The 18,917-nt window shown below is 42.5% G+C and overlaps 1 protein-coding gene across 1 annotated transcript in view; it reads right to left on the bottom strand.

Annotated features, from left to right (window-relative positions):
* Positions 1–17,041, bottom strand: part of ITGA2 (integrin subunit alpha 2) — a 106,823-nt gene extending 89,782 nt beyond the window's left edge. Inside the window, exon 1 of the mRNA XM_036847402.1 lies at positions 16,879–17,041. Within this exon, the coding sequence (XP_036703297.1) occupies positions 16,879–16,936 (58 nt within the window). The 5' untranslated portion in view covers positions 16,937–17,041. The remainder of the gene's footprint in view (positions 1–16,878) is intronic.
* Positions 17,042–18,917: the final 1,876 nt, after the last annotated feature.

Raw genomic sequence — 18,917 nt, 5'->3', positions numbered from 1 at the left:
GCCTTCTCTTCAGAGCACACTTTCCTAACAATGAGTCTCCTAATATTTGCTTTTTTTTTTTTTTTTGAATCTGGATAGACTAAGAATTTCTCAAATCATTAAGTACTGTTCTTTTTTTGTTTAATGCTTCCTTCCTCAATTTACCTCTTTCCTCTTGCACTTTACTACATTCAGCAAGGAAAAAAGCAGCCTGCACCTTCAACATTTTGCTTGGAAATCTCCTCAGTTCAATATCTAAGTTAATTGCTTGAAAGCTTCCCACACAACAGTAGGACAGTTAGGCCAAACTTTCTGCCACTATATAACAGGGATCACCATTCCTTCAGTTTCCAACAACGTGTTCCTCATTTCCTTCTGAGCCCTCACTGAAAGTGGCTTCAACATTCATGTTTCTCCCAACAGTTTCCACAAGGCGATCTTCAAAGCCCCTCTATCTAAATAAGGTAATATTCACAGATTTTGAGGACTGAGATATAGAAATATCTTTTGGGGACCACCATACAATTCAATATGATGGGTATGCCAGTAGAGTTAGATCCTGCCCGATGTTTACCTGGGCCATTTTTTCAGGGCTGTGTTTGCAGCAAGAAACCTTGAGGGTAAGGTAATCTCACTCTCCAGGACAAAGAATGGGTTTGCTGAATTCTTGCTGTAAAACATCAGGTCACCAAACTCAGTTTTCCTCTCTCATAATGCAACCTACTCAATGTGTGCAGGCTTCCATTTGGAGCCCTTGCCGTTGCCCTCATGATACTTTGGGGGAAGCACAGGGAAACTGATGTAAACATGCTCGTGCTACCTGTCATGCTATGAGTAATAAAGTCCTTGGTCTCTGACTCAGGAACCTCATGTCATCTGTCAGCATCCATGAAACTGTAAAGAGCTAATGTATTAGCTTTTACATAGCGTAAAATCAAATATCAGACTTGTCAGAGTGGAGAACAAAAACTCCCCAGTCTGGATATTGAGGGCTGAATGACAATGAAAATGGATAACTCCTGGGGGTTCAGAGAAATCTTGGGAGAGCACTATATTTTCCTGTAAGGGTGGAATAGGGATTCAAAAGAATTATATTTCAATTTTAAGAAGCAAAGAGATTACAGCTAATATCTGGGTAATAATTTCATAATTTGTTCTGCTTCGTAATTTATGGCCACTTTTTTTTTAATGATGTGTGCATGTATCATTTATTTGACATTTTACTCTGCATTCATATTAAAGAAATATGTGCATCACTTTCATGCAGAAATAAATGCATTACTATGTAGTTAAACCTAAAGGGGTGTTATGGATTAATTACATCTTCCCCAAATTCCCATGTTGAAACACTAATTCCTAATGTGACTATATATGAAGATAGGACCTTTAAGGAGGTAATTAGGCTAAAAGAGGTCATAAAGGTGGGAACCTAATCTGATAGGACTGGTGTTCATATAAGAAGAGGAAGAACACCAGATCTCTCTCTCTGCATGTACATACAGAGGAAAGGGCACATGAAGACACAGCCAGAAGGCAGCAGTCTACAGGCCAGGAAGAGAGGCATCACCAGAAACCAACCTTAATGGCCTCTTGATCTTGGACTACTATCTCCAGAACCGTGAGAAAATAAATTTCTGTTGTTAAAGCCACCCATTCAGCAGTGTCTTGTTACGGCAGCTCCAGCAGACTAAGATGGGGGAAATTGGATTATATCAGAAATTTTCAATTTACTATGCTGCGTTTCAAAGATAAGCCTGTCAATATACAGATGTGCATATATAAATGCAGGAGAGATATATATTAATTCAAGTTATATCATTTAAGGTTCACATTTTGTATGAAAAAAATACAAGTCGTTATTTTGTGACAATAACTACATCAAGTATTAGAGTATTGCGCACACTGTTGGGTGATTTTGATGCCCTTTCACAATTTTTGATCTTGCAGGCAATGAACATCTTCAAAAGTCTATAGCAATTGCTTCTGAAGTCCATTTATTATGACAGTGCTTCCTAACAACTCAATATATTCTCTTTTTTTCATGTGGATGTTGGAGGATGAGTTGCCATCTGGCAGACTCACTGGCTCCCAATGGCCGAGAGGATGGGGTAAAGTACTGGAATACCAGCTCATCAATTCACTTTCTATTTGAACAGTATCTCCCTAAATTCCTTTTATGTGAAAGGAGAAACTCCTCTCTCTTCCTCTCCCTCTCTCTCTCTCAGAATAGCATTTTTGTGCATTTAGCAAGTCAGCGCCTGTTGAATAGCTTGCTCATTAACAAGATATGCCTGACACATCTCGAGGCCATGTATGGAAACAATAGATGTAACTGAGGGAGTATTTCTTCTGTTATATCTCTGTTCACAGGCCACTTCTCTATAAACTTTTGGTTTGGGTCTTCCCCCATCATTTTAGCCTGTACGCACCCATCTTATAATTCACCATCTGCATCTCTAATTGTGATGTACTACCTTGAAATGTTACTTACTGTTCTCTTGTGTACGTTTTGTCTCTTGATAGTTGCATACTCATTGCCTCCCCACCCTGTCTGACCTCACCTCCTATCCTAACTTTTTAGCTCACTCACTTGGCTCCCTTAAACTCACTCTGACCTTAGGCCTTTTGCATTTGTTTCTTCTGCATGGAACACTCTTCCCAGAGCGTTCTGTTTCTACATTAAACATCAACCCATCAGAGCTGCCATTCCTCACTACCTGTGGTGGTCAGGGGGCTCCCAGTGATCCCCCTCTCCTGCTATTCATGCCTTTGTGTGATCCTCTCCCCTTGAGGGCAGGATCTGTGACTTCAAACCAATAGAAATGAAGATTCAAAATGCAGAATCAAATATCACAGAGTATCACTTCTGTAATTACATTACATAAGATTGTAACTTCCATCTTGCTAGTAGATGCCTTCTCTTGTTGGCTTTGATAAAGCAAAGAGGCCCACAGGGCAAGGAACTGAAGGCAGCCTTCCACTGAGAACCAGTGGGGAACTGAGGCCCTCAGTCTAATAGCCCTGGAGAAAATTAATTCTGCCAACAATTAAAATGAGCAGAAGTGGATCCTTCCTCAGTTAAGAATTCAGATGAGACCCCTGCCCTGGCCAACACCTTGTTGCAGCCTTATGAGAGATCCTGAAGCAGAGGACCTCAGTGAAGCCATGCCCAAATTCCTGACCCACAGAAACTGTAAGATAATAAATGTATATTATTTTAAGTTACCCCATGTGTGGTAATTTGTTATATAGCAATAGATATAATATAACACCAAGCAAAAAAATATCTTCCTGCTTCCCACTCCCTGCCCAGCATTCTCTGTCCCCCTTACTGTGCATTGCTACCTCTTATGTTATGTATTTATCTTTTTAATTTGTCTGCCACCCTCATTAGAAACTGTATTAGAAGAGTTAAGTTTTGTAGGGATTGACATGTCTACAATTTGGGACAGAATGTCTCTTTAAGGAAAAAATTATAAAATTGTGAAACAAATTCAGGTATAAAATTAACTTTTTGTTTAGAATGAGAAAAGTAATCCTAGCAAATAAATAGTTTTAAAAGCTGAAAAATATATTTTTTAAAAAACATACCTTTTATTGATTGCCTGACATACTTCTGTAATACATTTTGCCTTGGCTCTACATCTTTTGATCACCTCTTTACTTGATAACTTTATAAAATCATACTCTCTAAAAAGTAATTTTTTTGACATGGTAAATTGAATGTTTAAAATTATTATTATTTACAGTTAAGGAAAGTTTCTTTCATTTTCATAACACCTTATTTGTAATGTCATGTAAATGTTTAGGACTGTTTTCCAGTATCATACAGGAGCTATAATATTTCAAGGTACCTCAAATTTTCTTTTAAAGGGATTAATCCAGAAACTTTTTGAACTGATGACATTTATCAACCAGTTTGTTGTTGATGTCTTTGTTGAAATATGTTACGTTAGGGTATACAAGAGACAATGATCTGAACTTTTGCATATTTAATAAAAATATCAGGCATGTGAATACATGGGAAGAGGCCTGCAGAGTGAGGGTGCCTGAAGCTTAAGCTTCCCTTGTTTTATGGTAAATCTGCCTTTGTCCCGAAAAGTAGGGACTTTGTCTGTTTTGTTTACTGCTATATTCCCCCGTACTCAGAGTATCTACATGGTTGTAGATCAATAATCAATTGAATTAACAGATGGACTGCTGATTGTTTCGCCTTTCCACATAATAATAAGTTATACATATAATGGGAGATCAGTAAAGACCAGGTTTATCAATAAATATAAGTTCTGGACTGATTCAAGGGAAGATGCTTGAATGCAGGTTACTGAGAAGATACATATAGAGGTAGATTAAAAGATTAATAAATATGTACATACATATGTATATACAAATATACACACATTTTATTTTCTATTTAGAATTTTAGAGAACATTTAACTTTGCTTTTTATCTAGCTTTAGGAGAACCTTATATTTTGGGGTGATGTAGTGGCAGAAGTATGCCAGTGCTGGAAGTATAAGGCTTTTATTTTTTAACTGAAAAATCCACATACTGGGCAAGACCAACAGTACCTCATAGAGCCTAAAAGCTTGGCCTCTGAGGTTGGAATAGCTCTGTGACCTTGGACAAGCTCCTCATCCTATATAAGCCACCACTTTTTCACCCGTGAAATAGACCTAATCTATGAGCCTACCTTATTGTGATCAGACAGTATATATAAAACTCTAACCCAGTGTCCAGCAAATGATGAGCACTCAGTAAAGACAGCTTGTTTTTGTCTTTTTTTTTTTTTTACTACTAATATCATTATATATTACTGATAATAGCATACTTTTTGAGAAATTGTAAAAGGCATGTTAATTTGTGATCCTACTTTCACCTCTCACATAAAAAAACATATCCTGAATAAGTTTCCATTTAAGTTTCTGAGAACTGCTGTGCAATGGATAGGAGGACAGCGTGTCTACATTTTGCTGAGACACACTCACCATGAGAGCCAAGAAAACATTATCAGCCCATGGACCCTCCAGGAAACCACAAACACAGGAAATGGGGTTACTCAGACCCTGACTTTGAAACTAAGAAAACAGACTTCATGGGACTTCCCTGGTGGCACAGTGGTTGAGGATCCACCTGCCAATGCAGGGGACGCGGGTTCGAGCCCTGGTCTGGGAAGATCCCACATGCCGTGGAGCAACTAAGCCCGTGAGCCACAACTACTGAGCCTGTGCTCTAGAGCCCACATGCCACAACTACTGAAGCCCGTGCACCTGGAGCCCGTGCTCCGCAACAGAAGTCACTGCAATGAGAAGCCCCTGGGCACAGCAACGAAGACCCAACACAGCCAAAAATAAATAAATAAATAAATAACAGTATATTAGGAAAAAAAAAAGAAAACAGACTTCAAACTCTCAAGTGTAGCTAATCATTACCTAGAATATGTACAACAGAAAATGGTCATAGGTCACATTAGATCCTTTAAACATGTACAAAATTACAGGAAATCATTCTCAATAGCATTGTCTTCATGCTGAAAGGACAATACTGCAGAAATAATTTAGAAAGCCTGTCCCCCTCCTCTCAAAAAAAAAAATAAAGCAACTAAACTTAGAAATTGTAGGCCCTTTGAAAAGAACCATACATTCACTGTATATACAGATTTAAGCTCTAGAGTGTCTGGCTTATAGCTATAGTGCTTAAAAGAAAAAATAAAAGTAGTGCAAAAGCCAAAAGCATAAAACTGCGCTTGGAATGTAGCAGTGTAACATTCTCCTGCTTTCATTAAGAAAGAAAAATGCAACTTTTCCTTAAAAGTCTTTGTTTTGAGTGTTAAATTTTACATTCAGTAAGGATCTAGATTCTCCTCCACAGGTAACATTAGACATGGAAAGCAGAGCTCCTGGAGGGACTGCCTTGAATCCTCCAATTCCTCCCGTGTCTGACACTCTACTACCCTATGATAGACACTCCACTGAGGTCCCTTAAAATAATGATTGATGGGGGCTTCCCTGGTGGCGCAGTGGTTGAGAATCTGCCTGCCAATGCAGGGGACACGGGTTCGAGCCCTGGTCTGGGAAGATCCCACATGCCGGGGAGCAACTGGGCCCGTGAGCCACAACTACTGAGCCTGCGCGTCTGGAGCCTGTGCTCCGCAACAGGAGAGGCCGCGATAGTGAGAGGCCCGCGCGCCGCGATGAAGAGTGACCCCCGCTTGCCGCAACTAGAGAAAGCCCTCGCACAGAAATGAAGACCCAACACAGCTAAAATAAATAAATAAATAAATTTATAAAAAAAAAAAAAAAAAAAAAACCTACAAAAAGTAAATTAAAATCTAATGTTGGTAAAATTGGTAAAAATCACACATTACTGATGACCACAGTGTTCAGTATGCGACAGGAGCTAAAAAATACAGATAATCTTTGATCCAGTAACGTTGCTTTTGGAAATTGTCCAAAAGGAAAAAAGAAAGAAAAAGCTCCTTGCACAATGATATTTATAGCCACATTACTTGCAGTAGGGGGAAAAAAAACCCACAGGAAACAACCTAAATATACAACAATGGGACAATAGTTAACCATGACATGGCAGGATGTATTAATGTAAAGTTATAAATATGAGGGCCACAGGGAAAAGTATATACAAAAGATACCAAGCGAAAAAAGTAAATGAGTCATTTTCATATAAATGGCAAGTATATCTATGAAAATTTACATCCACACTTACGAACATCAAAAGGAAGAAATACAAATATTTTTTCTGTTAACGAGAATATGTTAGTATATGTCATTTTCTATAAGGATACTGAAATATTCTGCTTTATAAAGAAAAGCTATAAACTGAAAGTATTAATCAAGTTTAGTACTTTGATGGACATATTTACCTCATATTATCAAAATTCTATTTTCATTTAAAAATTTTTTTACCAACCATTTTCTGGGTGCTTACTATATGCTGGGTCCTGAGAATACAATGATAAATAGGATGAAAGGTGATCTTAAAAATGTATTCAGTGGGAGAGAGAGTCAAGCTGAAGATAAATTATGGTACTGCTTTATGAGGACAGAAGAGGGGAACAAGAAAGGGTTTTTTAGGGAAAAAAAGATGTCTGCACTGTCCTAATACTTTTATTCATCTTGTTACTTGTCAATAGCGCTATCCTAGTTAGACATTTCAAGACAAAGGAGAAATATTCCAAAAGCAAACAAACTCTCTCAAGGAAGTAAAAAAACAAACAAAGAATTGATCAACTAAAGGAATATTTTAGCAAATTTGGATAAACCTGCAAATAGAAGCGTTTGGCATATACGAGTTGGAAAGAACTAGGAGGTTTTGGGCTTGGCATTCATTTGGAAAGTGTGCCTTTAACCCGTGTTACGATAGCTGTCATACATGTTTCATTCATTCAACAAAACTCAACTTGGCACAAGTGAAGAAGACATGGCCCCCGTCTTCTCAGAGTTTGCGATCTATAGGATTTAGAGCTAAGTAAACATATCATTGAGGTAGAATGTGACAACTGTTATGAAAGGGTCCACGTGAGGAGGACAACTAAATTGGATTAGGGGTTGGGAAGGCTTCCTGGGGTGCATGAGCCTCAGTGAAATTGAGACTTACTTAAAGGATGTATAGAATACGGGTTGGGGGCTAAATTGTATTTTAAAAAGAGAGAACACAGATTAAGGTAAGAGACTAAGGGACTATACTGTTATAAAGGGCTAAGGTCATATTTCACTGGAACCGTAGCCAAAAAAACAAAAATGATACTAATATGTTAAAGTCTGATTCCTTGGGGGCAAAAATTAAATACTGTAATAATAAAAGGGACTTCTTAATTACTACATACTATGGTCTGAATGTTTGTGTTCCATCAAACTTCATATGTTGAAATTCTAACCCCCAAAGATGATGGTATTAGGAGGTGGGAGCCTTTGGGAGGTGCTTAGGCTTTGCCCTCATGAACTGGATTAGTGCCTCATAAAACAGGCTCCAGAGAGACCCCTAGCCCCTTCCACCATATGAGGACATAGCAAAAAGGCACCAGCTATGAACCAGGAAGAGGGCTCTCACCACAATGCGACCACGCTGGCACCTTGATCTTAGACTCCCCAGCCTCCAGAACTGCGAGAAATAAACTTCTGTTGTTTACAAGCCATCCAGTCTGTGGTATTTTGTTATAGCAGCCTGAAAGAACTAAGATACTATGACATTCACATAAATTATTTAACCATCTTTCCATTTTGCATTAACATTTTTTTATCTGGGCTATTACATTTTTATACTGAAAGGAAAATAAAGATCACATAAAATGATTCCAATTACCAAGGCTATGTCCTCCCTCCCCACCCCCCCCAAACAATAAGTACACAGAAAACTAAGTCAATTTCTCTGAAATATCTATTTTATGCACTAGTATTCAGAATATGGTTACAAAAAGGTTATACAATTCAGAAGGTTCATTGCCCATATTCTAACAAGCGTCCAAGAAGCTATTTGGTTAAAGGACCTGAAGGAAACTGGTAAACAATTTGGAATAGAGTTATCTTACTGAACTGGCCAGGAACCAGCTTGCATTCAGTCTGCATTTCTACATGGTATCCATGGAAATGAGATCAGGCCTACACAAAGACAAACAAAGGCCACCTTCGAATGAATCAGGAGAATGACAACTGCCAATGTTCAAGGCATGCAGGGGCACAATAGCTTTGTACACGCTCTTCAGAACACAATGAAATAATCTCTTACACTGACAATACAGTGTCCATCACTCTTTTTTTTCCCCTTTGCTCATTTAAACATTAACCTCATTTTTATACAGAAAGCCTTTCAATGATCAGGAGTTATGTACGGTTTCTGCAGTAAAAACTGCTCTGGTCCCTTTAAACTAATAAAAGGAAGAATTGCAGTTACCCTTTCAGAACATGGAATAATAATGCAGGAATCTTCATTGACAAAGTTGCCCAGTTTCTATGAACTGTTTGGTCAACAGAACACACAATTCTCTCCAAGGAGGAAAAATGTATTTGAAAATTATGAACAGTCCCAATATTCAATGGACCTGAAAACATTACGGAAGTATGCAGTTCGAGTTTATACTGGTTAGTAAATGTAGTTTACGTGTACAAGAGTCAGCAGGCACAGACTGGATAAAACACTTGAATAGTACCTTGAACTAATTTTAACTTTAACAAAATTAAGAGTAGACATTCATTTCTTTTCTAATTTATATGAAATAGAAATGTTTAAAATGCCTTGAACAAAAACCCACTGTTATGCAGAATAAAAGGCTTTAATATTTTATGACCAGAACCTTTCAAAAGACAACACTAGTTCTCTGTGCTATATGGGACTATGATTTCTGAAAAGATTGTTTTGAGTTTTCTCTCTGTGTGCCTTGGTCGGCTTCACCTTTCTCTCATCAATTAATATCCTCTCCATTTCATAGCCCAGAACATGCTCCGACTTCCTTCACGTGATCACCTGTGGTTTCTAATCTGTCCGGAGCTGCTGCTCTTGCGGGTCATCCAGTTTCCCCCCTCCCTCTTCTTTCTCCCTGACAGCAGCCTTTCCACGGACACGCGTGCCCCTTTTCTCCTCTTCGCTTCTCTCGTGTCACAGACTCCTGCCACCTACGGATGCTTCAATGTAAATTTCAAAACTTACAAGTGTACCGTGCAGTACTGTGACAGAAGTAAACACAATGATAATGTTTATGCAAGTTTCTCCAATGTTTGCTTGTCTGTTTTTAAGCAGTGCCTCCCACCTCGTCCCTCTAGCTCCTCGCTCCTCTCTTCCTGCCAAAGTTCCTGACACTGTCGCCATCCCTCACCTTCCATTGACTCCTCAGCTGACCCCACTCCGGTTCTGTTTTTTCCCCTCGGCAGAGACTGCCCTCACCCAGGGGGTCAGACCTGCCTGACTTCTGTGAAGACGTTGATCCTGTGGACCGACTCTTCCTTCTCGAAACACTTCTGCGGTGCCCCAGTCTACACAGTCCTCTCTCTCCTCCTCCAGCTGCGCCTTCTCTCTCCCTTGGCAGCTCCGCTTCCTCACCTGACCTTCTAAGGTAGCTCCTCAGGTTGTCGCCAAAGTCATCTTCTAGTCTCTCTTCGTCTGACTCATCAACATCATGTCTTCAATCCCTCTCCAGATGCCCACGACTCCTAAATCTCTATCCCCACGTTGCTCTCGCTCCTGTTCCTAACACCGCTACACATAACCATCTAGTAGCTACACGTACTCACGTGGATGTCTCAAACTCAACCTGTCAAGCTGAACTGCTCTCTTTTTCCTCTAACCTTGCTGTCCTTCAGCGCTCCTGTCTTGGTGAATGGCACCCCCCCGAGCTGTTTACATCAGAAACCCAGGTCTCAGTCTTAACCTTCTCCCTCTCTCCCTGCCACCCTCGTAAATCAATCACCAAATCCTGTCCATTCTTCCTTAATACCTTTCACATCTGTCCCCAGCTATCTTTCCCTACTGCCACTATCTGGGTTTTTACCACTGCCATTTCTTTTTTTTTTTTTTTTAATTTTATCTTATATTGGAGTATAGTTGAACCACCGCCATCTCTAACACCGAACCTAGACCCAGTTCTTTCCTAAGTGGTCTTGGTGCCTTCAGTCCAGCTTCCATTCACTCCACCATCCCCACTGCTGCCAGAGTGATCTGTCAAGGGGCCAACCTGAGCATGTCACTGTCCCTTAACAACCTTCAGAGCCTTCCCACTGTCTTCCAGATAAACTCCATGCTCCTTTCCAGGGTGTACAAGGCCTTTCATGGTTGGGCACCCACTCGCCTCCCAGCTCTCACTTTCTGTGAATACCTTGAGTAATGTGTTCCGGGCATAATGGCCTTCTCCTTTCCTATTTAAGTATCTAAAACATCTGGCCCCAGGAACTAGGAGACTTGGGGCCTATTAGTGATTACGTTACCATATTACCACTTACAGTCATTTACAAAGAACTGAACTTTGATCTCTAAGGCCCTTCACAGTAGATCTAAATGGTAACAATTATTTCCTGCCCCCAGGATGGCCTCTCTAGAGGCTTGATACTTAAACATGTCACCGTGATATTTCTCCATCCTCTGAACTCAACATCTAGTTGTGTATCATTCATTCAGCAATTAACTGCATGAGACCATATGACACCTATTATGTTATAGAAATTTACATTACATCTTTATGTTATAGGCATAGACAACACAACAACATAACAAGAACAACATAGCAAGTTTTAAATTACACAGAAATTTTTTAAGACACCAGGAGGTATGATGGCTTGAAATTTCAGTAACTATCAATAAAAGACAATATCAAGGACCCTCTTCTTTCTCTCTTTCCACTAGGCCAGTGTACTGGCTTTATCTCCAAGCTAGTCCTGACATCATGGTTGCAAGATGGCTACAGCTGTTCCAAGATTTACATCTAGACCTGACAGTATGTTTATTAACTAGCATCTCCCTTAGGAATGAAAAATTCTTTCCCCAAAGTCCCTGAGCGGATCTCACTCCATATCTCATTGGTCAAAATTCCATTATATGTCCATGTCTAAATCATACACTGGCGAGAGATCTGGGACCACCAGCACTGGCTCAGTCCAATTACCCTTCAACTTTCCCTGGATCTCCTAGCTGTGCAGAGGAGCAGAGGAGGGGTTAACCCAGTACTTGGGCTTCTGTCAGAAAGGAGGATGGCAGGGTATGAAATTGGTTAGGCACCCCCCAGGGACTGAGACAATGTCTCTTCCCCATGCGTGGACTTGTTTCCAAATAGACTGCAACCTCTCTGGACCACATTTCAAGTTTCCAGTGGTTCCACACTGGATCCAGCACGTTGCCTTACATAAAGCAAGTGTTGCATAAAGATATGATCAAAAACTAGTTTTATGGAATTCACTGCATCCAGAGCAACAAAGCACCTATGTATCATCAGAAGGAAGAATCATAGGGGTCACTTTCACACAGAGGACCTATTGTTGTCTCGGGATTTGTGGTATCAAGGTTCTTCTCTTTAAGAGTCATTATTCTGTAAGTCAGAAAGAGAAAAACAAATACAGTATGCTAACACATATATATGGAATCTAAGGGGAAAAAAAAAAAAGGTCATGAAGAACCTAGTGGCAAGACGGGAATAAAGACACAGACCTACTAGAGAATGGACTTGAGGATATGGGGAGGGGGAAGGGTAAGATGTGACAAAGTGAGAGAGTGGCATGGACATATATACACTACCAAACGTAAAATAGATAGCTAGTGGGAAGCAACCGCATAGCACAGGGAGATCAGCTCTGTGCTTTGTGACCACCTAGAGGGGTGGGATAGGGAGGGTGGGAGGGAGGGAGATGCAAGAGGGAAGAGATATGGGAACATATGTATATGTATAACTGATTCACTTTGTTATAAAGCAGAAACTAACACATCATTGTAAAGCAATTATACTCCAATAAAGATGTTAAAAAAAAGAGTCATTATTCTGTGTGTTCCTCCAGGTAAATCATTAGTTACCATAAGATACAAAAGCACACACGCATACACACACCCTCCACATCTTTGACTTGTTGATTGGAGTAACAGCTTTCCATAGTTCTTTCTCTTATGCTGTGCTGGATCTTTCTGTAATGTCCCAAGTTAAGCAGGGCTGATAGTGATTTTAGTGGTAACATTTACATGATGTCAAGATGACACTTTCGGTCCCAAATATCTTTCCTATTCTTCCTGAAATTCTTTTATTTTCAACACACAGACTGAATGGCCTTTATTTTGCTGAATGTCTAAAATTCCACCATTAGAAGCTCATCTCTCTGCATTAACAGGCTTTTCCCTTTTTATACACCCAAGGCTTTCAGCACACTAAGACAGGAGCAGTCATCACATACTTTAGAGGGAATTCACTTGAACTGACGCATTCTCTGACTCTTGGTGGTGAAATACACCTGACTTGGTGGTCATCACAAAACAAGGTGGTACAGGCAATTCTGGAATTTTAATTTGTTAGGAAAGAGAAAGTGCAGTGCTAATATTTAAGCAATTACTTCCAAACCTGGCTGAACATCAGAAACGTATGAGTAATTGTTTTTAAATACTGAATCCAGAGCCCCAATCCATGAATGTGAATCAAAACAGTGGCTTGTGAACCAGTATTTAGGAAAGCAAAGCTTAGTCGAGGTTGGGCCGGTGTAGCTGGAGAGCCATGGGGGAGGGGAGTTACCATATCAGCTGGTGGTCTAAGGTGGTTGAGGGGCTGGGGCTGAGATGAGAGAGGTCGTTGAGGGTGGGTCCCAGAAATGAGAGATTACTTCAAACTTCCCTTTTTGTTATAAAAACTCCCCTACTTTATAATTTTACTTGGGGTTGTCTCTTTTAACATAGGACAACGGTGAGTTGCAAAGGGATGAGGAAAAAAAAGGGAAAAAGCATCAAGGCAGTGAAGGCCAAGAAAATAGTCTGGAAAATATTCTAACACCAAATATGGTATGATCAGGTGCAGTCAGAACACAGAAGGGTGTGTATAGGTGCGTATACATGGCTCTGGGGTGTGTGTACTGTGAGTGTGCATATGTGCAGTGTGTGTGCTTGTGTGTAGGTGTGCACAGGGGGAGTGTCTTAGAGAAGAAGCTGAACAGGCAGGCTGCGGCCAGATGGCGAAGGACTTTTTCTGACGTGCCACAGAATTTGGACTGCGCACTACGTGAGATGGGAAGCCACCAAACATTTGACGCAAAGGGGTGATTGGACACAGATAAGTGTTTAGAAAGATAACATTGGTGACAAAGCAGAGAATGGACCGGAGGGATAAGAGACAAACACAGGAGAACCAGCTTAAAGACAGTGGGAGTCCAGACACAAAAAAGTGAGGGCCTGAACTGGGCAGTAGAAGAAGGCACATGAGTTGGGGAGAGCAGACAGAACTTAGAGACAGTTTGTGAGGCTGCAGACCAGGCAAGAGATCCCTGGTTTCCACGTTTGCAGGATAATGCTGCCATTAAACAATAATAGACAATGCAGGAAAAAATTTCAGAGGACAGATATCTACTTCAGTTGGGGACACGTGGAGTTGGACGTGCATATAGGGCATCTAGGTGGAGATATCTGCTAACAGATGGAAACACTGATCTGGAACTCAGGAGGGAAGTCTGGCTGGAGATGCTGACTTGAGCGGGGCGCAGGCCCAGAGAGAACTGGTAAAATGAAGAGGAGGATCCAGCATGGAACTCTGCAAACACCAGCAAGGACTGGGCCAAACAGCCGAGCCTGGGAAGGAGACTAAGAAAGAACAGCCAGGAAAATAGGAGACAAACAGGGAGAACAGAAGCCAGGGGTGGAGGGTGCTTCAGGAGGAAAGAGCTGCCAAATTACATACTAAAGGAGGACTTGCTTACTAAGAGGGAAATTAGAATATTTACCGCCTGAGGGGAAATTAGGGATCTGAAAATAGGGGGTGATTCGGGCAGGGTACCAGAGAGGGCAAGAGATGAGGCTAGGGAAGGATTATCCTTAGCCAAGCAACACACTAGACAGTGTAAGTGACGTCGTGCATTTTAAAATCACATTTCCCTTTTCCCTATGGACCTATTACTTAGTTTATGGATTATCCAGGCCTCTTATGGTCTTTCTCTTCCATCCTCAACCTGCCGGCTACCATTTCAAGGATTGCAAGCACTTAAACCAAGGAATGATCAATGAAAAGTGATAAATATGAAACCAAACTATGAGCACTGCTTTTTCTTAAATACCTGTGAGAATGTTTATAGAAAGCGAATTTGAATCTACGTGTTAAAGTGAGATTTGATGGTTTTAAGTTTCTACAGTGGTTGGTGTGTGCTAGATGTATAAACGCATATACATATGCGCCTTTTACATTTTAATTTTTGGTATTTATATTACACAAATATACATGGATATAACTTATAAGCAACTACATGTGTGTCTGTACAGTAATGACGAGTACTCAAAATTTTATACAGATAGGGTCATGCCATAAAACACTGCAGCTGTCACAAACCGAGAGCTTTCAATTATTCATTTTAATCTTGGATATTCATGGCATCAAAAACTGATGCTGTTTCCCTGGGAACTTGGGTTCAGATAACAGATGACAAAGTTTTATTATGATTACCCTGAATTAAGAGAAAACCTGTTCCATGAGTATGTAAACACCTGGAGCAGGAGGAAGGAGGAAATATACAAACTATTTGGACAGATGTCATTTTAAATCACCTCTGCTGGCTCACGGCAAGTTGCGCTTGTTAACCAACTCCAGGTGAAGTCTCTGTACCTGACTTCATGCCTTGCGGCACTACATTCCTCTGAAGTATTTCTCACTGCTTTTTAAAGAACAAGCCTCAACACTTCAAAGATAAGAAAACGATGTTATAGTTCCATAGCTTCTCTTAATAATGGGTAATTAAAGAGAGATGAAAGGCTTGCACTGAAATGTCCATTAGCTCTTGGGAAGGTGGTGGTGTCCAGGAGCTGATTCTCAAGGTGCATCCAACTTTCTCTGAAACCCCTAAGTTAGGGTTGATGGCCCCTCAAAACACTCTTGGGGTCCCAGGAGAGAATATCTGTGAAGCACCAGACCCAGGGTTAGACAGGAAAACTAACGATGCCTATTCTCCGCTGGGGTCGTGTTATTTCTCTTTCTCTAACCTGGAGAAAATGCTACAGGGTCTTCTGCATTAGAATTCTTTCATGATAACAACTGGTTAAATGCCTCAAAAGAGGGCAGTTTAAGAAAGATTTACCCTCTTTGTAAAAACACCTGAAAATCAGAGACCACTTTTTTGTCTGTTTTGCTTTGATAGCTATTCAAACTATGATATACAAATGCGACTCCCCCCACCCCAACTCACCCCAAAAGTAAACTAAAGTTCTTGAAGTAAGCACACGTGAGGCTCTGGATAATGGTCTGGAGAAAGTAGCCTTTTTTTTTTTTTGCCACACTTGGCGGCACGCGGGATCTTAACGCCTCAACTAGGGATCGAACCCGCGCTCCCTCCACTGGAAGCGCGGATTCTTCACCATTGGACCGCCAGGGAAGTCCCCTGGAGAAAGTACTCTTGAGGGACTGTGGTTGCGCCGCAGCTGGGTACCCCCAGCCTCACCTCCCCACTTAGTGCAAAAGGAGTCAGGCGACGGGTGGGCCCGGCTCTCAACGCCCTGCCGTTGGAGCTGCAGCTGCGGGTAAATCTCTCGTTGCGGCGGCGCCTAAGATCCAGAAAGCGGAAAAGAACTCTTCCTGACCTAAGTTTACATCCGTCGAACAGACGACGTTACAACAGTAAGAAGCAGGCAGAAGGGCGTGAAGAATTCCCCTCTGCCAAGTATTGAAGAGGCGCTTGGTTTTCCTACGTCCCCTAAGGGAAGAAACATCAGTGCTGCGTCCTGAAGAAACAGGGACATTATTCACACCCTGGGGTTGAAAAATAAGCATATTGGGCTCCCAGGCTCCTGCAAAGCCACCAGGCATTGCCCTGAGGGGCAGGCTATCTCCCAGGACCGGATTCCCGGGACGCACAGAACCTCCGGGTCCGGCTCTGGCGGGGCACCTGTCCGAGCCCGGCAGCAGGATTCTGGATCTCCAGGCGCTCCACTAATCTTTACTCCCCCATGCATGTGTGCGCGTGCGTGTGTGCCTAAGAGCGAAGCGCGCATCGAATTGACTTTGAAGGGTGCTTTACAGACAGGGTGAGCCGTGCCTTATGGGGACACCAGGCGAGGGAGAGCGGGAATGGGGAGTCCCTCTCCATCCTGCTGGGATGGCTAGGCGCCTGGGTCCACGTGGAATCAGAGCAGAGACGCGCGCCACCTGCGCCTCGCTGGCGCAGAACTCCTCGCTTTTGCCCCCGGGACCCACGCAAGTTCCTCCTGCAACCCACGCGGAGCGAACCCGTGGCTTACCTTGACTGAGCACTAACACCAGCCGCAGCAGTGTGCCGCCTGTCCGTCCTGGCCGCATCCTGAGCCCGCCGCCCCGGGCACTGGAGCTGCTCTGGGTTTGCACGGGGACCCAAGGACCCGGAGACTCCCCAGGAGCCGTCCCGAGGTCTTCTCTCCCGCTCCCGGGTGTGAGCCGGGAAAAGTTGCCGGGCAGCTCCCGGGGCGCCAAGGCCCGCCCCTTCGCCTCGGCAAACACCCGACCTGCCCCGGCCCCGCCCCAGCCCCGCCCCACCGCCCGGCGAGCTGCACCTGGGCCCCTCCACACCCCCGCAGGCCTCACCTCCACCCCCGCACGCCCTCCCAGCCCGGGGATCCAGGAAGTGGCGGGGGTGGGAACAATCGCCCCTGGGGGCTTTTCCTGCCGGGCGCATCAGACGGGCGAAAGCTAGCCGGTCACTACCCACCGGCTGACAGCCTGACGCCGGCCCGCGGGAGACCCGTGGTCCCCGAGCGGCCCCGGCCGTCGTGCAGGCCTTCCGGCTCCCGGCTCCCGGCAGGGGTGGGAGGGCTGGGGGGAGCCGTGAGCCTCAGCCACAGTTCTCAGGGGCTGCGCGGTGCATGCCTTCTCTGCCTTTCCCAAGTGGGTGGAAAAACGGACAAAAATAAGCGCAGAAGGACCAGGTTAGAAACTAACTCGACAGGAAAGAAGATCTGCCCACAAGTTATGATTATCCCGAAGTGATATTTAAGCAAGAGCTGCTGCAAGAGCGCCGTGTGTGTGTGTGTGTGTGTGTGTGTGTGTGTGTGTGTGTGTGTGTGTGTGTGTTATAAATCCTCATACCTTCCTCTCCAAATAAGGAGCTGATTTGATTGCCAACTTTAAGCGATTTACTTCAAGACACAGAAAAGAGTGAGAACCCCCGTATGAACTCGTGATTCTTTCTGTTTGTCTACATTACATCGTGAGCATTTTCTTCCATTATTTCAGGCTCAGATCTGGAAAGAGAACATTCCATAACCACTTCTGAGATTTTTACTTCCCAACCTAAGAAACAGAATATTCACTTTTCTCTAAATCTGATTTTTCCTCCGAAAGTTCACCCACAAATTCCCAGCACATTGTTGAAACCAGAATCCTTCCGGTGACTTTTATGAAGTAATCAAAAGTTTTAATAAACTAAACTTAAGGATTTGCTGGTATAATCATTGTTATTATCACAATTCCAAATCTTTATGGAGCAGGTACTATGAGGAGAATGGGATACTGGCATAATGGCATACTGCCACTAGGAAGCAAAGTGGTTCAAGATGGGAAGGACTTAACTGGTAAAAATCAAATGCTCCCCTTTACCATAGCTAGGGCTGGAGTCTCGAATTGTTAAAGTATTAAATTGGTATTCATCAGATGCTACTGCTTATAAATCATGACTATAAACTCAATACATTTGAAACCAAAATCTATGGCCCCTGGTTGTTTCCTGTTTTCTTATGTCACTTACTAGTTACTAATCCTGATAAACACTTGAAGGCATTTTTTTTTCTGCACTGTCGATGGTACTCACCTGCTTACTAAGACTCCGCATAGCACCTGAGAATTTGTAGGTGGCCGCTCGCTAACCCTGACACCCAATCGTGGCTCTCCTCACAGACTTCTTGCAGGAAGTCAGCCAGGTTTCAGGGAGATGAATATCTGTCTGTTTCCTTCTGACTCACTGAAATGTGAGTAAGTGTTTGGAACAGACCCTTGTTTGGGAGGCAGGAGAGTTCCCTTCGTGTGAGACAGGAATCTGTGCTTTGTCTCAGAGCGCTGGAGAGGAAAATGCACCCTTCTTTGCTTTTGTGCTCAGAACCAGACAAATTAACATCCTGGCATGAGGTACAGGATAAATCAGGAGCTATATTTTTCCAGAGCAGGCAACAATTTCAAATTTCAAGAAACAAAGAGCCAGCTCCTGCCCCACATTAACTTTTTAAGAGTGTAAAGGGTTCCTGACACAGAACAGTTTGAGAACTTCTGCCTTAAACTTCCTAGGAAATATCCTGCCTAGGTGTAATTTTTC

Source organism: Balaenoptera musculus, chromosome 3 (genome assembly GCF_009873245.2).
Source record: "Balaenoptera musculus isolate JJ_BM4_2016_0621 chromosome 3, mBalMus1.pri.v3, whole genome shotgun sequence".
In the NCBI taxonomy this organism is placed as follows: Eukaryota; Metazoa; Chordata; class Mammalia; order Artiodactyla; family Balaenopteridae; genus Balaenoptera; species Balaenoptera musculus.
The sequence above is the reverse complement of the archived record's forward strand: the minus strand, read 5'-3'. Positions and strand labels throughout refer to the sequence as shown.